Source organism: Carassius carassius, chromosome 7 (genome assembly GCF_963082965.1).
Source record: "Carassius carassius chromosome 7, fCarCar2.1, whole genome shotgun sequence".
NCBI lineage: Eukaryota > Metazoa > Chordata > Actinopteri > Cypriniformes > Cyprinidae > Carassius > Carassius carassius.
In genome coordinates, this window is record NC_081761.1 from 9943755 (window position 1) to 9965481 (window position 21727).

Sequence of the window (21727 nt, forward strand, 5' to 3'; positions counted from 1 at the left end):
TAATGTTAATTGAAATGTAAGGAGGGGTCAATGTCTACATCCAGTAATGCTTTCTTAGACTTTTCAGAACACTTTGCAGTGTACAGGTTAAAACATAGCCTACTTGAAGCCTACTTTAGTAATGCAGAACATAGCACTTTCACATTTGCAATTACCCTGAAGGGGTTGACAAGCATCTGCAGTAACTTTATGATCCATAAAGTATTGCACATAGCTAATATTCCCTCTACAGATGATTCTTACCTTCTTTTATTTGGGCTAGACTATTAATCCATATTGAAACATATTGGATTCCATTTCCTTTTTAGTAGTCATGAAATAATATGTAAATATAGTGAATATATGAGTATGTAATATGGTGCATTTAAAATAAAAATTGCTTCTTTCTAGAGTTACAGCAATTATATAACACATTTCAGTATGATGTTTATAACATGATGATCATGTTCTTGTTACAGCAGTCTGTCACATTAAAGAGCACCAAAATGCCATTTATTGTTTTAATTTCATGATAAAATTGACAGAATTTGAAAGCTGAGATTTTGTTTCAAATCTAAAGTAAAAACAAGCTTATTGTGATTATTTGATGGCAGACATTATTATTTATTTTATTTTTTATGCATCAACTGAAAACAGCATAGACTAAAAGATTGATCTTAGAATTTAATTGATAACATTTAATTGAAATGAAGATTGGCAAATAGAAGCTGAAACAGTCAAAGCTTGCCTAATTAAACATCACTGTTGGTAAAAAAAAATAAAAAATAAAAAAGGCTCAAAAATTAGAAATTAATTCTGAGAAAAGCTCTAGCAACATTTATTTGCAGGTGCCACTTGTTACTGTTTATCTAATGCAATAAAGTCATTTTTAAGTGTCCAAAAGTATCCAAATATTTTGGGGGCCACTGTACGCCTGTGATTAGTTACAATACTACTAACCACTATCAAAATAAACAGAAACTTTTGATGCAAATGGAACTTAAATGAAATGTCATCATCTATACTTCATGATTAACTATATTAATCACAATCTCAATTCTATATTTTCCTAAAAGTGCCGACCCAAACCTTTGTCCCTTTTGTAACATGTCTTTCTGCCTCAGTTCTCTTTAAGGACATATTGTTTGCCCTCTAAATGTTTTTATCACTTCATCCCCTTCTCTGCCAAATTACTGAAATTCTATTTTGGCATGCGGTTAGCCGACATGTCCTCATGCATTGTGTCACCTAATACCGGTGAGTGCCGCCTTGGCCCAAAACGGACTCTTAAATCCAATTCCATTTTAAACACTCTCCCTTTTTCTGCCAAGAGACTAAATTCCTGAATCTTCTGAGAAGTGGCATGGCTAATGACACCACCTGCTGACAGCTACCACGACCCCTACTGAGAGACACTAGGAGAGAGACGGACGGGGGGCCGTCCAGGGGTAGCAAGAGAGAGACAGAAACAAGGGAAAGAAGTCGGAACGGAAGTCATTTAGGTCATCTTATGAGAGGATTAAAGATGGCACCCGTGCCAAATGAAAGTGTCTGTATGGATTACTGTCAGTCAACCATAGGATAAAAATAAAAAAACAGTTGGTGCATTGTTTACAAACCTATTTTAGTTCTGGAACCACTATCAGGGAATGTGTGTGCATAAACTTGCATGTTAATATGTGTAGTGGAGGCCAATTATAGTCGGCCCAACCATTTTTCATGCATGATTTCTCCCATGGCAAAGCAGGAGGAAAGAAGAAGAAAATGAAAGAGAACAGGTCAAGGAAAGAGTAGACAGCTAAAGCTGGGGAGGATGGGAAGGAGTAAATGAAGGGCGGGGGATAGAAACACATACAGGTGACCCATCAGATTCATGAGGTCACTGGTGTATACCGCACACTCCATTACGCTCTGAAGATGAGTGTAAGCTATAAAACACAAACAGATTGCAGAGATCTCCGATCTCAATCTCTTTTGTTTTTGTTTCTATGACCGTGACAATCACACAGTTCTAGGGCGAAGGTGCCACACGTTTCATTTTCTTCTGGATTTACTAATAAAAAAAGATAGGTAGAGCTTTCAAAGATAAAAACCACGTCTCCACGTCTCTGCTGAACTACCAGAGCCGTTCCAAGTTTCTGCTGAACTACCAGAGCCTCTCCACATATCTGCTGATCTACCAGAGTCTCTCCTCGCCTTTGCCGAACTTCCAGAGCCTGGTCACGTCTCAGTCGAACTCTCTGAGCACCCGACTGATCCTGTTGTGGCCACGGAGGCTAAACTTAACTTGTTCATGTCCTTTGTTTCAGACTTGCCTAATCAGACTTGGCCTCCTGTTCATTCGATCACATGGATGTGGTGGTCTTCTGCTCCGCCCTGGGGGGCGTCTGGTTCGGCCGCACGGATGTGGTGGTCCTCTGCTCCGCCCTGGGGGGCATCTGGTTTGGCCGCACGGATGTGGTGGTCTTCTGCTCCACCCTGGGGGGCGTCTGGTTCGGACGCTCGGATGTGGTGGTCTTCTGCTCCGCCCTGGGGGGGCATCTGGTTTGGCCGCACAGATGTGGTGGTCTTCTGCTCCGCCCTGGGGGGCATCTGGTTCGGCCGCTTAGATGCGGTGGTCTTCTGCTCCGCCCTGGGGGGCATCTGCTTCGGCCGCAAGGATGTGTTGGTCTTCTGCTCCGCCCTGGTGGGTGTCACGTGATGTCCTTCTTGGACTTGTGTTTTTGTGTTTATTTTTTTTTTGCTCTTCTGTCTGTGTCTTTCTTTCTGTTTCCTCCTATGGACCTGGCCCTCCATCCCTCCCCCTGATCCTCCGCCGGTCCTCCACCCTCCTGGACTCCTTGTTTTGTGTTGCACTCCTTTTGTCTCTGTTTTCCCATTTTACCTGGTCGTCTTGTCTCTGTTTCCCCATTCTACCTGGTCCTCTTGTCTCTGTTTTCCCATTTTACCTGGTCGTCTTGTCTCTGTTTCCCCATTCTACCTGGTCCTCTTGTCTCTGTTTTCCCCATTTTACCTGGCCCTCCATCCCTCCCCCTTGTCCTCCGCCGCTCCACCTCCCTCCTGGTCTCTTTGTGTTTTTGGTCTTCCCTTGGGTTCGGGTGGAGCATCTGGCAGCTGCTCCGTGGAGGAGGGGGTAATGTCACGCTGTCTAGTCTCTATTTCCCTGGGTGTCCACTAGTGGGCTCACTTCCCCTTAGGCACTTCACCGTAGGCACTAGAATTCCTCTAGTCTTGTCCTGTCATCACAGTAATTGCACTCCTGTTAATTGCACCAGGTGCAGTCACTTTATTGGCATTAGCCTCCCTATAAATACCAGTCTTTTCCTGTTTTTTGTATGGAGTCCTTACCCTTCATGTATCCAGCATTCTCGTTCCCCGAGATTCTTCCCAGTCTGCTTGTCCTCCGAGTCCTCTCATTTTCCGAGTACCCTTTCCTGTTCCTTCCCTTTGTTTGTTTATTTTTGGACTGTCTTTTTGGTTTTGACCTTGGCTTGTTCAACCACGATTTGGATTATCCCAATAAAGACATCTGCTATTGGATCTCTCGCTCTCCCTGTGTCTCTCTGGGTACATGATCGTCACAAAGGTTTGTTTGAAAAAAAAAAAAAAAAAAGTTTAGGTTTAGTAAGTTAGTTTTACTAAAAAAGAAAGCCCCGGGACATAAAAGTGCCCAAACTTGAAGAAACATCTAAAATGCAATATGATATTAAAAATGCTTGCTGTGTAAGATTATGATACTACAATCCTGGCGCATGAATTCCTCCTGAAGGACACAAACTTAATTCCCAGATATGGACCTGGAGAGAGAACATCACCAGGGACATAAACTACATTTCATTAAAAGCCTGTTTGCCCTTTGATTTATAAATATTTTGATTAATATATTTATCAGTTCCATAAAGTCTGTTGGCTCTGACAGCTAGGAAAGGCCAAATAATCTTTACCATAACTCACACGCTGTGGAAGAGTGACAAAAACAAAGGAGGAAGAGAGAGAGAAAACGGCAACAAGGAAGAACTAATTACTGTAAGTAATGGTATCTGAGGTGTGGACAGGGCATATCTCTATAAACATTTGCACAAACAAGCCCCATGATGCTTTGCTGTCAGCAGGACAACAAAGCCACTTTCCCTATCCGTTGCTTACTTTGTTTCTCATTGTTTGTTTCTCTCGCCTTTTGCTGCGTTTTTAATTTTGCTCTCTCCAAGTGCCCTGCAAGCTTTAATATAACACTTACATAAAGTGAACTTGATTTTTATACAATCAACATGCGCACAGAGTCCTCAGATGAACTTCCGTATATGATAGATCTCTTTGGAGTTGAATGCAACCAGCATTAAATATGAAAAAAGACATTTTAAGAATTCTATTTGTTTGTTCCTCTTAGTAGAGTAATATCAGGAAAATCTGTAGGAGAACTAGCACATATAATTAGGATCAATGAATATCCTTGGTGGATAAATTAATGCAAACATGTTTGTGCAGAATAGGCAATGGACATTTGGGAGAAATAAAAAAGGGACATATAGAAACAGAACAACAATAACAGCAACAACACTAATGTTAATTGAAATGTAAGGAGGGGTCAATGTCTACATCCAGTAATGCTTTCTTAGACTTTTCAGAACACTTTGCAGTGTACAGGTTAAAACATAGCCTACTTGAAGCCTACTTTAGTAATGCAGAACATAGCACTTTCACATTTGCAATTACCCTGAAGGGGTTGACAAGCATCTGCAGTAACTTTATGATCCATAAAGTATTGCACATAGCTAATATTCCCTCTACAGATGATTCTTACCTTCTTTTATTTGGGCTAGACTATTAATCCATATTGAAACATATTGGATTCCATTTCCTTTTTAGTAGTCATGAAATAATATGTAAATATAGTGAATATATGAGTATGTAATATGGTGCATTTAAAATAAAAATTGCTTCTTTCTAGAGTTACAGCAATTATATAACACATTTCAGTATGATGTTTATAACATGATGATCATGTTCTTGTTACAGCAGTCTGTCACATTAAAGAGCACCAAAATGCCATTTATTGTTTTAATTTCATGATAAAATTGACAGAATTTGAAAGCTGAGATTTTGTTTCAAATCTAAAGTAAAAACAAGCTTATTGTGATTATTTGATGGCAGACATTATTATTTATTTTATTTTTTATGCATCAACTGAAAACAGCATAGACTAAAAGATTGATCTTAGAATTTAATTGATAACATTTAATTGAAATGAAGATTGGCAAATAGAAGCTGAAACAGTCAAAGCTTGCCTAATTAAACATCACTGTTGGTAAAAAAAAAAATAAAATAAAAAAGGCTCAAAAATTAGAAATTAATTCTGAGAAAAGCTCTAGCAACATTTATTTGCAGGTGCCACTTGTTACTGTTTATCTAATGCAATAAAGTCATTTTTAAGTGTCCAAAAGTATCCAAATATTTTGGGGGCCACTGTACGCCTGTGATTAGTTACAATACTACTAACCACTATCAAAATAAACAGAAACTTTTGATGCAAATGGAACTTAAATGAAATGTCATCATCTATACTTCATGATTAACTATATTAATCACAATCTCAATTCTATATTTTCCTAAAAGTGCCGACCCAAACCTTTGTCCCTTTTGTAACATGTCTTTCTGCCTCAGTTCTCTTTAAGGACATATTGTTTGCCCTCTAAATGTTTTTATCACTTCATCCCCTTCTCTGCCAAATTACTGAAATTCTATTTTGGCATGCGGTTAGCCGACATGTCCTCATGCATTGTGTCACCTAATACCGGTGAGTGCCGCCTTGGCCCAAAACGGACTCTTAAATCCAATTCCATTTTAAACACTCTCCCTTTTTCTGCCAAGAGACTAAATTCCTGAATCTTCTGAGAAGTGGCATGGCTAATGACACCACCTGCTGACAGCTACCACGACCCCTACTGAGAGACACTAGGAGAGAGACGGACGGGGGGCCGTCCAGGGGTAGCAAGAGAGAGACAGAAACAAGGGAAAGAAGTCGGAACGGAAGTCATTTAGGTCATCTTATGAGAGGATTAAAGATGGCACCCGTGCCAAATGAAAGTGTCTGTATGGATTACTGTCAGTCAACCATAGGATAAAAAAAAAAAAACAGTTGGTGCATTGTTTACAAACCTATTTTAGTTCTGGAACCACTATCAGGGAATGTGTGTGCATAAACTTGCATGTTAATATGTGTAGTGGAGGCCAATTATAGTCGGCCCAACCATTTTTCATGCATGATTTCTCCCATGGCAAAGCAGGAGGAAAGAAGAAGAAAATGAAAGAGAACAGGTCAAGGAAAGAGTAGACAGCTAAAGCTGGGGAGGATGGGAAGGAGTAAATGAAGGGCGGGGGATAGAAACACATACAGGTGACCCATCAGATTCATGAGGTCACTGGTGTATACCGCACACTCCATTACGCTCTGAAGATGAGTGTAAGCTATAAAACACAAACAGATTGCAGAGATCTCCGATCTCAATCTCTTTTGTTTTTGTTTCTATGACCGTGACAATCACACAGTTCTAGGGCGAAGGTGCCACACGTTTCATTTTCTTCTGGATTTACTAATAAAAAAAGATAGGTAGAGCTTTCAAAGATAAAAAAATTATGGACCTGGAGCTGCATACTGGTCTTTCCAATTATTCTACAGAGGCTAAAGTGTCACACAGTAATGATAATGTTTAGACCACAAACCACATGATAAATATGGCCAGTTAAGCAATTAACCAATCAAGTGTATGTATACATATAAAAGCCCTAAAATCAACCGTATGTGAGTAAAAATCAGCACCAGAGAAAATATGAACACAATATGGTATATTTTGATTATGAAATCACAAAGACTAAATTGCAATTATATATTTAAAATATTTAATCTCTTTCACTGTGTGAAGCGTTGTGATCTTTTCACGGTTTGCCGTAAATTTTACTCTACACAAACTTAATCAAGAAACTTTATATAACATGCCAACCAGGAGCAAAACATGGCTTCATCATCACAGTAGTTGACCTAAAAGTTAAAAAAACTATATTGCCTATCTAATGCCTGCTAATGTGTGCTTGTGTTGTGTGTAATGCTTACTGTGTGTTGCATTATGAATTGGATTCTAACACACTTCAAAAAGGTGTTTACATTCACATATTTCCCTAGGATATGGTTTGAGTCTTAAAATAAAGATTACAGCACCAAAACAGGAGGGTTTATAGTCTCATGCCATAGAATAAACTTTTTCAAGTTTCACACTGAATATCTTCCTCTACACTTTAGAAAACCACATACATAACTGGAACTTCAGAGAATCCACAAAAGGCTTGCTTTTCTTCTCTTAATGGTTAATTCCTACAGTCAGTGTGCTGATTGTAATATAATGTGACATCAAAAACATTTTTCTTTTTACAAACAACAAAATGGCTAACACGAGAATTGTGTATAACTGACAAAAGACTTCTGAGAGGAGAGCAACAGATGGATAAACCCAAATGGAGTTGGCACAAATAAAAACGCTCCAAAAATGGAATTTCCACCCTTTTTTTTTTAGAGCCATTCTTTAGAAAAAGCACCTCTTAGCAACGCAGAGAGAAGTGCCGTGGGACTCCATACTCCAGAATAATAGAAAATAAAACCTCACTGCAATCACGCAGAAACAACCCAGGGGCAAAACAAACCGCTGGCAGTAATTTGGCTGTTGGATTATTAACCTCGTAGGATCTCTCCTGCACCACAGGGTTCTGATAGATTTGTCCACTGATAGATGAGTCTGATTCTGCGGTGCTGCTAGTTTGGGAGCATTTCTCTCATTACTTTGTCCCTATCACACACCCTAGTGGCTTTATTAAGATGCATGGGCTTAAGGGCTGGTCTCAAATGGACACCATATTGGGGCTTTGCACAAACAAATGAAACATTAGCGTACTTATGCCTGCTTCAGCTACCCTGTCTCCTTGGCTTGTCAGCACCATATGTATCTATATCCACTGCCTCATTGGCTGGCTGAAGTGAGAGGGAGTGTTCAGGTGGAGCGAATGGGGGTTTTAATAGGCTCACAGCTGCCATGTAACAAAAGCGCAACAACAAAGTAGATACTTAATTTCATGCATGGTGATGATGTGATGGTGTTTAGTTGTAATGAAAACTGATTTAGTTGAGGGTTTTGCTGGGGTAATCATAAGGACATAAGGGTTTTTATATGGTTGTGAAATCATTGAATTAGCCTCTCATGTTGAACATTTTCATTTATATGTTGTCTAATATATAATATATATATATATATATCTTGACCTCAAACTTTTGAGTCACAGTGTGAATAAAGATGAAATTAGATTAGACAACATATAAATGAAAATGTTCAACATGAGAGGCTAATTCAATGATTTCACAACCATATAAAAACCCTTATGTCCTTATGATTACCCCAGCAAAACCCTTAACTAAATCAGTTTTCATTACAACTAAACACCATCACATCATCATATATATCATCATCATATATATCATATATATATATATATATATATATATATATATATATATATATATATATATATATATATATATATATATATCCCTTATGCGTTGTTGGGGACGTTTTCGTCCATTAGGGGGTAAAGTTGAGTCTTATTTTGGCCACAACTTTCTCTGTGTTTGAGCTAATGGAATGATTTTTGGTGACAAATCTTATTTTGAAATTTTTCAAAAACTCAACGGTACACTGTGGGCAAATTCACTACCCTTTCATTTTCAATTTTTTCACTTTCAAATTCATTACCCTGGATATTTTTTACCTTTTATCAGTCTTGGGCATGTCAAAGATTAGTAACAAGATTGGCTTTGATGCATTGTTAGTTTTTGTGCAGCATTAGATTTTTAATTTTTTCTCCCTCATTTGATGTTGGTGGCTGTTTTTGCCCCATTGACTTCCATTTTAACGACATCTTTTGATTGCATATAATCATGCATTCTTGATTGTTTGTGGTTTTCCCTTTTGGCAAGAGGTAAAAAAAATATTTTTACAGTTGATCACTAGGTGGGACCATTAACCCTTTAGATAGGCCTGTGCAAAAAAAGGCTTTTTTTTGTCAGTGACATCAAATCAGTGACATCATTTATGAACTTGGCTATTAACGAGTTAAAATCTTGGATTTTTTTTTAAAACATTTGGTAGTTTTGATCAGGACTGAAGTTGATTAACAGATTTATGCAAAAAAAAAAAAAAAAAAAGAAACATTTTTACAGCAGTTTAATTGAGTGGATGTTTCATCCCGAACATACCGAAAGGGTAGTGAATTTGAACAATCCACAAGGGTTATATATATATATATATATATATATATATAGTAGTGTAACTTTTTCAATTACTTTATTAAATTAATGTAACTAATTACTTTTGAGTACTTTTTGATTACTTTTCTAAATTTGTGAAAATTAAAGAATAATAAATAAAAGCATATACATCAACTTAAATACAGTTATCTAATAAGCATGTGATGTATTCTGTGTAATAAACTCCTGAAACATTGGTGTTTTTTTGAAACTGCTGTCTCCGTATATGATGATAGTTTTCTCAAAATAAGTAAAATGCACATGAAGTGACACAAAGCAGTTCTAGAAATTATGTTTATGTGCTCGTGTACTCCTATATTGAGGCAGCAGAGGTTGAAAACACTGCGAGCTTCAGTATGCATGTGTAGTAAATAAAACAATGTCTTTGCCATTAATTTACAGGAGGGGCGGACTGGGAAAAAAATTCAGAGTGGAAAATTCAAACTCATACAAACAAATTCATGAACAAAACTATTTTTTGTATGGACCTGACATAAAAAAGGTTTAAATCTTTAATTTGGGGACATGCAAAATAATTAAAAGTTCTCTCCTGAACTGCACCTTCACTTCCATTTTTCTCTTCAGTCTCTTTATTTTGCCCCGTTATCCATCTCTCTCGTGACTTTAATACTCAAGATTGAACAAAACTATACTTTACAATACTCTACAATACTACAATATCTTTATAGAAAAATCCTAATACTGTACACGAGTCATGTTTTTCCCTTACAAAAAAATTACCATGCTTTTATTAGCCTATATAAAAGTAAAATAACCTTTTTTTTTTTTTTTTGCAAATGGATTTGTATTTATTTTTAAATAAATACATTTGTAAAATAATTTTACATTTTTGGTTATCACAGTTAAACAATAGTAACCATTTTCTCTGGATTTATAGTTAAATATTAAAATGTTAATTTTCGTAAGGGTTGTGTTGTTGTCTATCGTAGCTCCCCCTAAACCTATAAAAAAAAATCGGATTATTTTTCAGCTAAATTACTACTGTAACATTACAACAGATAATAATGATGTCCTTTATATAGTATTTTGAGTGATGACTGATGAGCAACGTGCTGCTGCTTGATTAATTAAATAAAAAAACAAAGACAAAAAAGCATCTTTACAGATTAAACTGACCTGAAACCCTGAACAGTAGTTCTGCTTCTTTGCTCCAGCACTCCACTCCACTCTATTCTCTCTCTCTCTCTCTCGCATTGATTACTCTGAGCCTGATCCAAACCGTTTGGCGGAGGCGCGGAGAGCGCGCGAGTCATGGCTTACAATTCATGACTTATTAGAGATTTAATTATCAAATTGCGGATTCGCAAATGATCGCTTTAGTACATTCGGCAGGCAATTATACAATAATTATATTAAATAGTGGGGCAAAATCGGCTGCCAGGCCATCGGGAATTGTCCCGGTTCTCCCGGTGTCCAGTCCGCGCCTGATTTCCACAGACACGCAGAATGTGCAAGTCATATATCGCATTTTTGGGGCTTAATATTCACAGACACTAGTCGATGTCATGTTTTGATTCAAGTGTACTGACCTACTTTTGATTTAGTCATCCAAAATGTGGGATTTCATTTTTATGACTGGATTCTACGAACCAGACTGTGTTTCCGCATCCCGGAAATTATTAGGGCGGTATGTCTCATAATAGTCAGTGCAATTTGGGAAAGAAATCAGTTAAATCTGTATGTGGATGTGTGTAAATATTCAAATGTAATCCCCTTTGTAATCGTAAAAAATTTCATAAGTAACTGTAATTTAATTACTCATTTTTTCTTAGTAACTGTAACTAATTACAGTTACATTAATTTTGTAATTAAATTACGTAACGCCGTTACATGTAACTAGTTACTCCCCAACACTGTATATATATATATATATATATATATATATATATATATATATATATATATATATATATACAGTATATATATTTAAGAAACTGACTTTTATTCAGCAATCATGCATTAAATTAATAAAAAGTGAGCAAATACTCATATATTATTAGAAAAAAAAATCTATTTCAAATAAATGCTGATCTTTTGAACTATTTATTAAAAAAGTATCACTGTTTCCATGATTATCCTACATGGAAGTAATAAGAAATATTTATTGAGCACCAGATTAGCATATAAGTATGATTTATGAAAGATATATGTAATATTGACAATCAGCGAGTACTGTTGTCCACATTTAACACACTGGAGAGGGCTTTATTTTCTACCGTGGTTTCCCCCTCAGAATCAATGTTTTCTCGGGTGGCCAGATTGAGGACAAATAACAAGAATCAGCACAAGTGACAATGGAAGGCGGCAAGCTTTAATACCTGTTTACACCAATAATTATATCTATAAAGATAACAATACACCAGTGGACAATATTGTCTGTTTAGTCTAGGCGCACACACATCTGCCACTTTAAAGGATCAAGCTCATGATATCAGGATTTATCCGTAATGTGTCACTGACTATGTTTTCATTCAAAGATACGAATTTAACTTAAACAGTACATACGTTTTTTTTTTTCTGCTGCAGTTTATTTCTGCTACAAAATAAGTTGTATCTCCATCTACAGTGTACTGAATATAATGTACCAAAATGTATAGAGCAAGTAGCCTGTGACTATTTAATTTGACTTATTTATCTGTTATACTGAAGAGACCTTTAAAGGATATTGATTGACTTGAGAACTTGAGCTTAACTGAGACTTCAATGTTTTAGACTATTGTGTCAGCCTTGATTTATTGCAATATTAAGGTGTTCAGTTTTAATTTGATTTAGTTCGTTCTCCTTACTCATCAACTGTTTCTGTTTTTCCACTAGCATGTCTCTTAGGAGGAATAGTGCATCTTTGAGCTTACATTCAATACGAATAAAATTCTGTTAAAATCAGATACATAAAAGACATTTACTCAAGATGTATGGGAATTAGTGTTTGGTACTGTAACTTGTAGTAAAGTCATTTTGCTGTAAGTATTTGTACTTTTAATCAAGTACACATCTGGAATGTAATTTGTTTTACCAGCAACTTGTAAAAATGGTCTCCCAGTCTTAGCAGCTAAAAAGTGTTGAAAACCAGTAACACAGTTTAGGCTGGAATACAGCAAACCAGTTTAGGCTGTTTTAATCTTTTAATTTTACAGTTCAAAGCTCAATTTAACGAAACTGTATTCAGGTTCTCTTTTCCCTCTGTCTCTCTCACGAGAGCTATCAGAGCACATACAGCAGTCACTTCTCATTTCCCTTGATCTTAATAGGCAGCAGGAAGAGAAAAGGCAATAGGACATGGAACCAGTCAGCCATTCTCCTTTAATTCTCTCACCCCAAACTTTTTAACATTGCCCTCTTAAGAGTCGGCTGCTGGCAACATTGATTTGATTCCTCGTCTCAGCTGTCTAATGCACTTGATTCTCTCCTCCAAATTGACAGAGGCATCTATTTTCAGCGTCTCGTCCCCCTGGAGAATTACAGGGAGAGACGGGGGCAAACAGGATGGGATTGTGCTGATATGAGCATTTGTTCTAAATTACTGAGCTTGTTCATAAGACCGACAGAAAGAGAAGGAGAGAGGGAGACCGAGAGAGTGCACAAAAGCAAGGAAAAAAAACAACAACAGCAACATTACAAAAGAAAGTTAAAAAGATTAGTGTACCCAAAAATTACAATTTAGTCATTATTTACTCACTCTAATGTCATGTCATTCCAAAGGGATATTTTGGTTTCCAAAATACACTCTTCAGTGGAACTCAAAATGAGAATGTTTAAAAAATGCAAATATTTCAAAAAGTCTCAAAAAAGATGATACAGCTATACAATAGCTTGGTGGGATATGATAAATAAATAAATAAATAAATACATAAATAAATAAATAAATAAATAAATAAATATATATATATATATATATATATATATATATATATATATACACACACACACATATTTATTTATTTATTTATTTATTTATTTATTTATTTATTTATTTACTGAAAGACCTGACATTCACTTTAGCTCTATAGTGTGTTCATGAAAGATTTGTTAATGGATGGTTGTTAGAATCTGATCTTTTCAATGAAATGGTTGATCCAATTCATAAATAAATTAACTGCCTGAATGAATAAGCCTGATTTCTGATTTATTTAGCGAGAATGATCATTCCACTGATTTAAAAGTAAAGACATTTATATAGAAAGAGTATTTGTCTGTTACTATTTCAAATAAATGCAGTTCTTCTGAATGTTCTATAAATAGAAGAATTCTGAAAAAAAAAAAAAAATAATAATAATACATTATGCTTTCCACAAAAATATTAAGCAACACAACTGTTTTCAGTATTTAAGATAATACAAAATCTGAATATATGAATGATTTCTGAATGATCATGTGACAATGAAGTAATTTCAAGACATCAATGAAATAAAATTTTTAAATAAATAAAAAGTATACATAATATAAATTGGAATAATAGTTCACAATATAACAATGTTACACCCCCCCCCCCCATGCAGTCCTGTTGAGCATAATAAATGTCTTTCAAAAACAAATGTCTTTCACAAATTTTACAGACCAAAAACTTTTAAACACCAATGCTTAAAATGCTAATGATTCTTTTGCAAATCTAGCCAATCCTTTTCTCAAGTTTGTTATCCCGTTGCCACAGATTAAACTCAATGAATTGGAAAAATAAGTGAAATCACAAAGCTATTGTATGGCTTCAGTAGACTTGGGATATAGTGCACAAGTCATATGGACCACATTTATGATGCTTCTGCATCCTTTTTGAAGCTCTAACTTGAACAATACCTTTAAGAAATGATGCAAGCTTTAGAAGCACCCTTACTGTGCATCAACCACTTTGTCTCTTATTTCATTCCTCACAGCACCATCCTGCTATCTCAGGCACGAAAGAAGAAGAAAAGAAAAAAAAAAAGCCCAAATAGGTGACAGAGCAGTGTGATATATGACTTGGACTCATAGAAGTTAATTAAATAGCCTGGGCAGTTACTAAAGTGAGACAGGAGAAGGAGAGAGAGAGAGAGACAAAGGAAGAGAAAGGGGGAGAAAGAAAGCTAGACAGCTCAACATGGCGACACTAATTTGAATGAGAGGGAGGGGGGATCAGTGAGCATGGATAATCTAAACATATTCAAGATGCTTTTGGAATCACACTAACTGCAATTATACTGGACAGTGAATTAGACTTGTAGACAAAGAAAGATGGAGACAGATTAATGTAAAACAGGAAGATGAAGAACAAAGAGGAAAATCAAGATCATGAACAAGGAAAATAGAAAGATCTGAAGTAGTTAAGAGGTGTTTGGTTGAAGCAGTTATTGAGGACTTGAGCCACTTACATCTGACCAGACAGGACTGAAGTCATATCTAGGAACCTTAACAAAAGATGTAATGTGACACATTATATGAGATGTGAACATTAGATATTGTCAGAGCTCCTGATTAAAAAAAGTACAAAGCAATAGTGCTTTTGTGATGAAGAAAACATATTTGAACATTTGGGATTAACTGGGAATTCTGCACAAACTGCTCCTAAAATTGGACTTTTCTGAAGTTTTTTTTTAAAGTGTTAGTTCATTTCTTAATGAATGTAAACTGAAAATAATGCTATAAATGACTCAAACCCATAAAAACTTTGCTCATGTTCATGAACAGATTGACTCTTTTTTAGATTTCAGATTGTGACTTTTAGTCACATATACATTTTAATCATTGCAAATACGTCACATTATATACAATCAGTTGCAGCTCAAACTTGCTTGCTTGACGCTCATGAACAAACATAATTGATTCTTGATTTATGTTTATGTGATTAAAGGCCTAAATTAAATATGTTCATCATATAAAATGTTTGTGTCATATCTGAATACTTTGTTTAAACTGTTTGATTCATATGGATTGCGTTTATATATATATATATGGTGGCGTGCACAGACCTCTGGAGGGGCAGGGGCGAAATGGCATTACGAGGGCACAATTGTGGACCGGGGGGCTGGGGGACTTTGGTGGATGATGCTTGGGGGGGATGGGTGGGGTGTATTGGTTTGTTTGGGTGGGCAATATGGCAAAAATTTAATTTTTTTAAAAAAATATCATGATTTTATTATGATTGTTTGTCATGTTGTTTTTTTCTATTTTGCAAGCTGTTTGAGCATTACAGCCAAATTACTATCCTTATAATAAAGACAAAGCTTGTTACATTATGGTAACAAAATATGAAAAAGTTTGGATATTTAGGCCACTAGGTATTTACCCACTCAAAAGTTATTTTAAATCTGAATGAGTTTTCTTCTTCTGCTAGACATAAGCTCTATTTTTGAAGAAGGTGGAAAACCAAACAGATGCTGGTTCACAGTGACTTCCAGAGTATTTACCCTCTACTATCAAAGTCAATGTGGACCAGCAACTGTTTGGTTATCCAGATTCTTCAATCTTCTTCAAGAAAGAAATGAATATACTGTAGGTTTGGGACAACATGTGAGTGAATAAAAAATGACAGAAATTACATTTTAGGTTGAACTATCCCCTCCTGCATGCATCTAATATACAGACATGCATCTGTTTCTTTCACTTTCGACATAACCAACTAAGGCAATACACGAACCTTGTGTGTTTTGACAGTATTAAAACAAAACATAATTAAGTTCAGTAATCAGGCATTTAGAAATGACACAAAGTAAATTTTACTTCAATAAAACCAAGGATTAGTCTTTGTAAGGGTTGTGATATCCACATGTTTTTGTTGAATAAATTATAGAGGCTAGCATTTCTATAGAAAAAAGGTGTCCAAAAAATTAAAGATTAAGTGGATATTTTAATTAAATGTTTGGTCAGATTCGATCGTCCTGTAAGTGTTAAAACAGCAATTATCAGGGTTTTTAGCACCCTTTGCAGGTAATGTAATGTACATGAATGGTTTATTTTGTATTATGTTATGTATTTTAACAGTGTTATTCATTTATTATTAATTAAGCAATCATTATTGCCCGTTGTTTTTTATAATGCATTTTATGGCATTTTAAAAGGTTGTTGTTCACTTAGGTCTGATTTTATTACCACAAAAATTATTATCTGAATACTTTGTTAATTATTATTTGAAGCGATTTGAAGTATCAAAGCCATGGTTAATTTGTAATAACCATTGCTACAAGAACCATGTTTTTTATTTGTATTAAATTTTTTTTTGTTTTGTTTTGATGCACGGGCCTCATCTTGGGCTTTTTTTCTTTTTCTTATCCCAGCGCCGGGCTACTGTTGTCTTTTCCCGGGCAAAGTTGTCCATCAAAGTTGATAGTTATAATCATTTGCAGACAGACGGAAACATGAGGTGAGAGCGTGCGTGGGCGCGGGCGCAGCTGCGGGAATGACGCGTGACGTGTGCTTCGCCAGTCTACTGTCTTCACCGTGAAATGCATTTTTTATAATTATGTACATATGTTTATGTTTACATCTTTATTTACGTATACATATATGTTAATAAAAAGTTTTTTTTTTTTTTTTTTTGAGCAACTGGGATGGTGCCCCCCTGAGAGTTGGTGCCCTACGCAAACTGCGTACTTTGTGTATAGGGAGCGGCGGTAGTGCATGTATGTTGCAGTATATTCATTCCGCGGCACCAGAACTGCAGCTGATAGAATATATATATTATTAAAAAACCTTCATTTGTGTTTTGAAGATGATTGAAAGTGTTATTGGTTTGGAATGACATGGTGGGAATAAATTATGACATAATTAAAATTTTTGGGTCAATACTTATAAGTCTGCAACTATCCTGTGATATCCACTTTTAAGAGTCACACAGACTCAGAGGTAATTGCTCTCTCTCTCTCTCTCTCTCTGTCTCTCTATCTGTCCCTCTCTCTCTCTCTCTCCTTATTCTGCTATCAACTGCTCAAAAATCCATTACTGAAATGACGTTTTGGAATTAGCAACGGAGGCGTTGGATGAGATGCAGAAGAAATAATCCTAATCTCAATAGCATTTTAAGTAGAAAAAATGGACAAAGACCTGATCAATGTCTTGAGGTGTGGTAACTGTAGTAGCTATAAGTGGAATAATTGACTTCAATCTGTTGAATTCTTAGAAAAATATGCAGACTTCGCTTTGCATCTAGGCCACATCACCAACTCAGGTGTGCATTATTTTTTTACTAGTTCAACAGCCTGTTATCAATTATTCCTTACTTTATATATATATATATATATATATATATATATATATATATATATATATATATATATATATATATATATTGTGTTTTTTTTTTGTTTAGGAATATTGGTTATAATCTTGGTAAATCCTCAGTTTCTTGCTCATTGGAAATTGTAAACATTTTTGTCCATCCATGACAGTCTTGGCTAAACATCCACATAGATTCCCCAATATACAGTCAATTTCATAATTTCAGAAACAGTCCTCACCTCTCCTTCTGAAGACTCTAAAGTGAGATCTTTCCTACAAGAAGCTTTGAATTCCCCTACTCCTGCATTGACTTCAACGCCTTTTGGAGCCTCCAGTGTCAGTGTCCTCGTCGGAGACTCTAGCCTGTTAAAAGAAGAAAGACTTTTATGATGTAATGAACACATATTACAACTTTTTAATGCACACACAGCTTTTAATAAACGAATATTAAATAAAACCATTTAAATAAAACCATGCTAAACTGTCTTCTCTCTCATAGGTGGCAAATGTCTGATTCACTGTTAACTAAATTAGGGTGTATTTTATTTTATTACTATTATTTTTTAGTTGTAGGGTTCAAGTTTAATTGATAACACTTTAGAATACTGTTTCTTACTTACTGCATAACTGATAAGGAATTATTGAAGAACTAACAGGTAACTACTAAGGAAGATGTGTAAACTAATCAGTGTGTAATATAATTTTATGCTTGTGTTAAGTAACAGTAAGCTAATGGATAACGTCTAAGGTTACGTATGTAACCCTGGTTCCTCGAAGGAACGAGACACTGCGTCGAGAACGAATGGGGAACACGTCCAGCGTGACGTCTCTGAATAACATGTATAATCAGTCCAATGGAAGGGCGAGACGTCATAGGCGGGTGACATCAGAGACCAGGAAGCATAAAAGCATGAGCGGTGAAGCCGGTAATCAGCTTCAAAGGATGAAGCAAGCGCCGGCCAGAGATGCCGAAAGTGTGGCACTGCGACGCAGCGTCTCGTTCCTTAGAGGAACCAGGGTTACATATGTAACCTTAGACGTTCCTCTTCAGGAACTCGAGCTGCGTCGAGAACGAATGGGGAACGAGAATGCCCAAGCCGCCAGACTTTCAAATCTCTGCCTAGTGTGGAAGAGCACAGCTAAAGCAAGAGAAGGAGCCTGACAGAATTTGGGGACAACCCGTCCAATGGCCAAACTTCAGAAGGAATGAGTCTTGACCCCCAAGAGAGGGGAGATCAGAGGACTCGAGGCTTAGGGTAACATCCTGATCACCGCTTAGCATAAGCTTCTTCTGGCCGGAGGCCTCAGCCTCAGCGCATGTAACATGTAACCAGAGGTTTTCTGCCGGCTGACTGGCCACCGAGAGGGGCGCGGTAGGCCACCATGGCCGCCACGTAGATCTTCAGGGTGGAGTGGGTCAACCCTGCGGAGAGCCTGCAGGAACTCCAGCACTGTACTATCCAGGCAGTTAACTGGTTCGAGCTGGCGGTCTCCGCACCAAGAAGTGAAAAGCTTCCACTTCAAGGCATACAGTTTCCTCATTGAGGGAGCTCTGGATTGGAGAACGGTCTTACAACCTCGGTTGAGAGACCGGAAGCTAAGAGTTGTGCCTCCTCAGAGACAACACCTACAGCCTCTAAGCTCCATGCGGGGGCGCACCCTCCGCCTGCGAGAGGAGATCTCTCCTGACGGGAACCTCCCATGGAGTGCCATCAAAAAGAGAAATCAGGCCCAGGAACCATACCCGGCCCGTCCAGAATGGGGCTACTAACAGCAGCCGGATTCCGTCCCGGCGCACTCTCTCCAGAACTCCCGAGAGCAGAGCAATCGGGGGAAAAATGTACAGATGAAGATGAATCACGGTTCGGTACGTACCTCGGTTTTAAAGTCACGGTTCGATTCATTTTCGGTACAGTAAGGGAAAGAAATGCAAACATTAAACTGCAGGTTGTTTATTACTATAAACTTTTTTTTAACCATTTGTTTACACTCTTTTAAAATACTTTTTAATAAAATATATATAAAATAAAAAAGAATAAGAAATAAAATACTGCTGCAAAGTTCTGCACTAAATAAAATACTCTCAGTCTATATGTTCGTTTGGAAACACGAAAATGTACCTATCTTCCGCATACAAAATATTGCATTCGGTCATTCGGTATACACCTGCACCGTACCGAAAGCCCTGTTCCGTTACACCCCTAGTAGTCAGCAACCAGACTAGTCAACATGGTCTGGTGTAGAAAAAACTCACATAAAAATGAAACAATGTAATACAAGCGTTGCCTCGGCAGTGCGCATGTCTTTATATATATATATATATATATATATATATATATATAATTGATTTTTTTATGCTACTCAGTCACACAAACAACATCAATCTCCTCAGAGAAAGATGGATGCTGCAGCGAGCTGTCTCAGAGGGCGAAGAAACCGCAGCGCTGGTTTCCAAGCCTCGAGAACGAGCTCTACATCTAGTGAACACGGGTGGAGATAGGACGAGCCGTCTCCAACCTGTTCGCCAGATCATGTGCGATTCCCGCTATCGCGGTCGCCACCGTGCCTCAGCAACAGCGCGACCACAACTGCAAGATCGCATGCACAGACACACTCCTCGGAGCGTGCCCGGTGAGAGAGCATGCAGCAGCAGCAGCAGCGAGCTGTCTCAGAGGGCCAAGAAACCGTAGCGCTGGTTTCCAAGCCTCAAGAACGAGCTCTAGATCTAGTGAACACGGGTGGAGATAGGACGAGCCGTCTCCAACCCGTTCGCCAGATCATGTGCGATTGCCGTTAAAGCGGTTGCCGCCGTGCCTCAGCACCAGCGAGACCGCGACCGCAAGATCACATACACGGACACATGCTTTTATGCTTCCTGGTCTCTGACGTCACCCGCCTATGACGTCTCGCCCTTCCATTGGACTGATTATACCCGTTATTCAGAGACGTCAAGCTGGACGCGTTCCCCATTCGTTCTCGTCGCAGCTCGAGTTCCTGAAGAGGAACTGATATATTCTGTCATACTTCCTGAAGAACTACTATGAATTATCTACTAGTTAAGTTTCAAGAAATATAACTATGAAATAACTAGTACTGACACAAATAGTCACTATAATAATCAGGCTGTGGTCCAAAAATCAAGTACTTGAGTAAAAGTACAGTTAACCCAATAAAATATTACTTCAGTAAAATTATAAGAAGGCCTATTCATTTTCGAATTTACTTGAGTAAAAGGACAAGTACAAAGTACTACTACAGTTACAACTTTGTTACAGTCCACTCATTAGCCTATAATGGGAATGAACTATGCATTTTGTTTGCTTCTAAATGTTTAACTTTTGATTATAAAATGTTTGTTAAATTAGTTTAAATGTGGATAGTATACATGTTAAAATTGAGTAAAATATGCTGTATTAAGAAATGTTCTCATCTGAAATAAAGATTATAAACAAGTTGTGTTTATGTGTGTATGTATTTTACAAAGTTTATGATTGTTTTTTTATATATATATATATATATATATATTTTTTTTTTTTGATTGTTTGATTTTTAGTCAAAATAATGTAGTAATTATCATTTACTAATAGCTTCACTTTAGAATACTGTTTCAGGTTCTAAGTAATTCCTGCGGAATTCTCTGATAATTCTTTATTAATTATTGAAGGGTTCCCTGTAATCTCACTTTAGAATAGGCCTACTGTTTCAGGTGTGAAATAGGTCCTGCAGAATTATTTGATAATTATTTATTAATTACTAATGGGTTCCCAATATTTTCACTTTAGAATAGGCCTACTGTTTCAGGTTCAAAATAAGTCTTGCAGAATTATCTGATAATTCTTTATTAATTACTAATGGATTCCCTATATTTTCACTTTAGAATACTGTTTCGGGTTCTAAGTAATTCTTGCAGAATTATCTAATAATTCTTTATTAATTACCAATGGATTCCCAATATCTTCACTTTAGAATAGGCCTACTGTTTCAGGTTCAAAATAAGTCTTGCAGATTTATTTGATAATTCTTTATTAATAACTAATTGGTTACCTGTATTTTAACTTTACCTCAGTCCTTGCCTTGCATAAAGGAATTGAATAAATGGTAATTACAGTACTGTAAAATATAAAAACTAAAATAAGTTAGTGCAAGGCACAGGAGTGGTCGTGGGGAAGGAAGCTGGTTTCTTACAAAACACACTCA

General features: G+C 36.7%; 1 protein-coding gene across 1 annotated transcript in view; it reads right to left on the minus strand.

Annotated features, from left to right (window-relative positions):
• Positions 1 to 21727, minus strand: part of LOC132143510 (zeta-sarcoglycan-like) — a 340116-nt gene that overhangs the window by 7371 nt on the left and 311018 nt on the right. The window contains exon 7 of the mRNA XM_059553779.1: positions 17770 to 17893. Coding sequence (XP_059409762.1) covers positions 17770 to 17893 — 124 coding nt within the window. The remainder of the gene's footprint in view (positions 1 to 17769; positions 17894 to 21727) is intronic.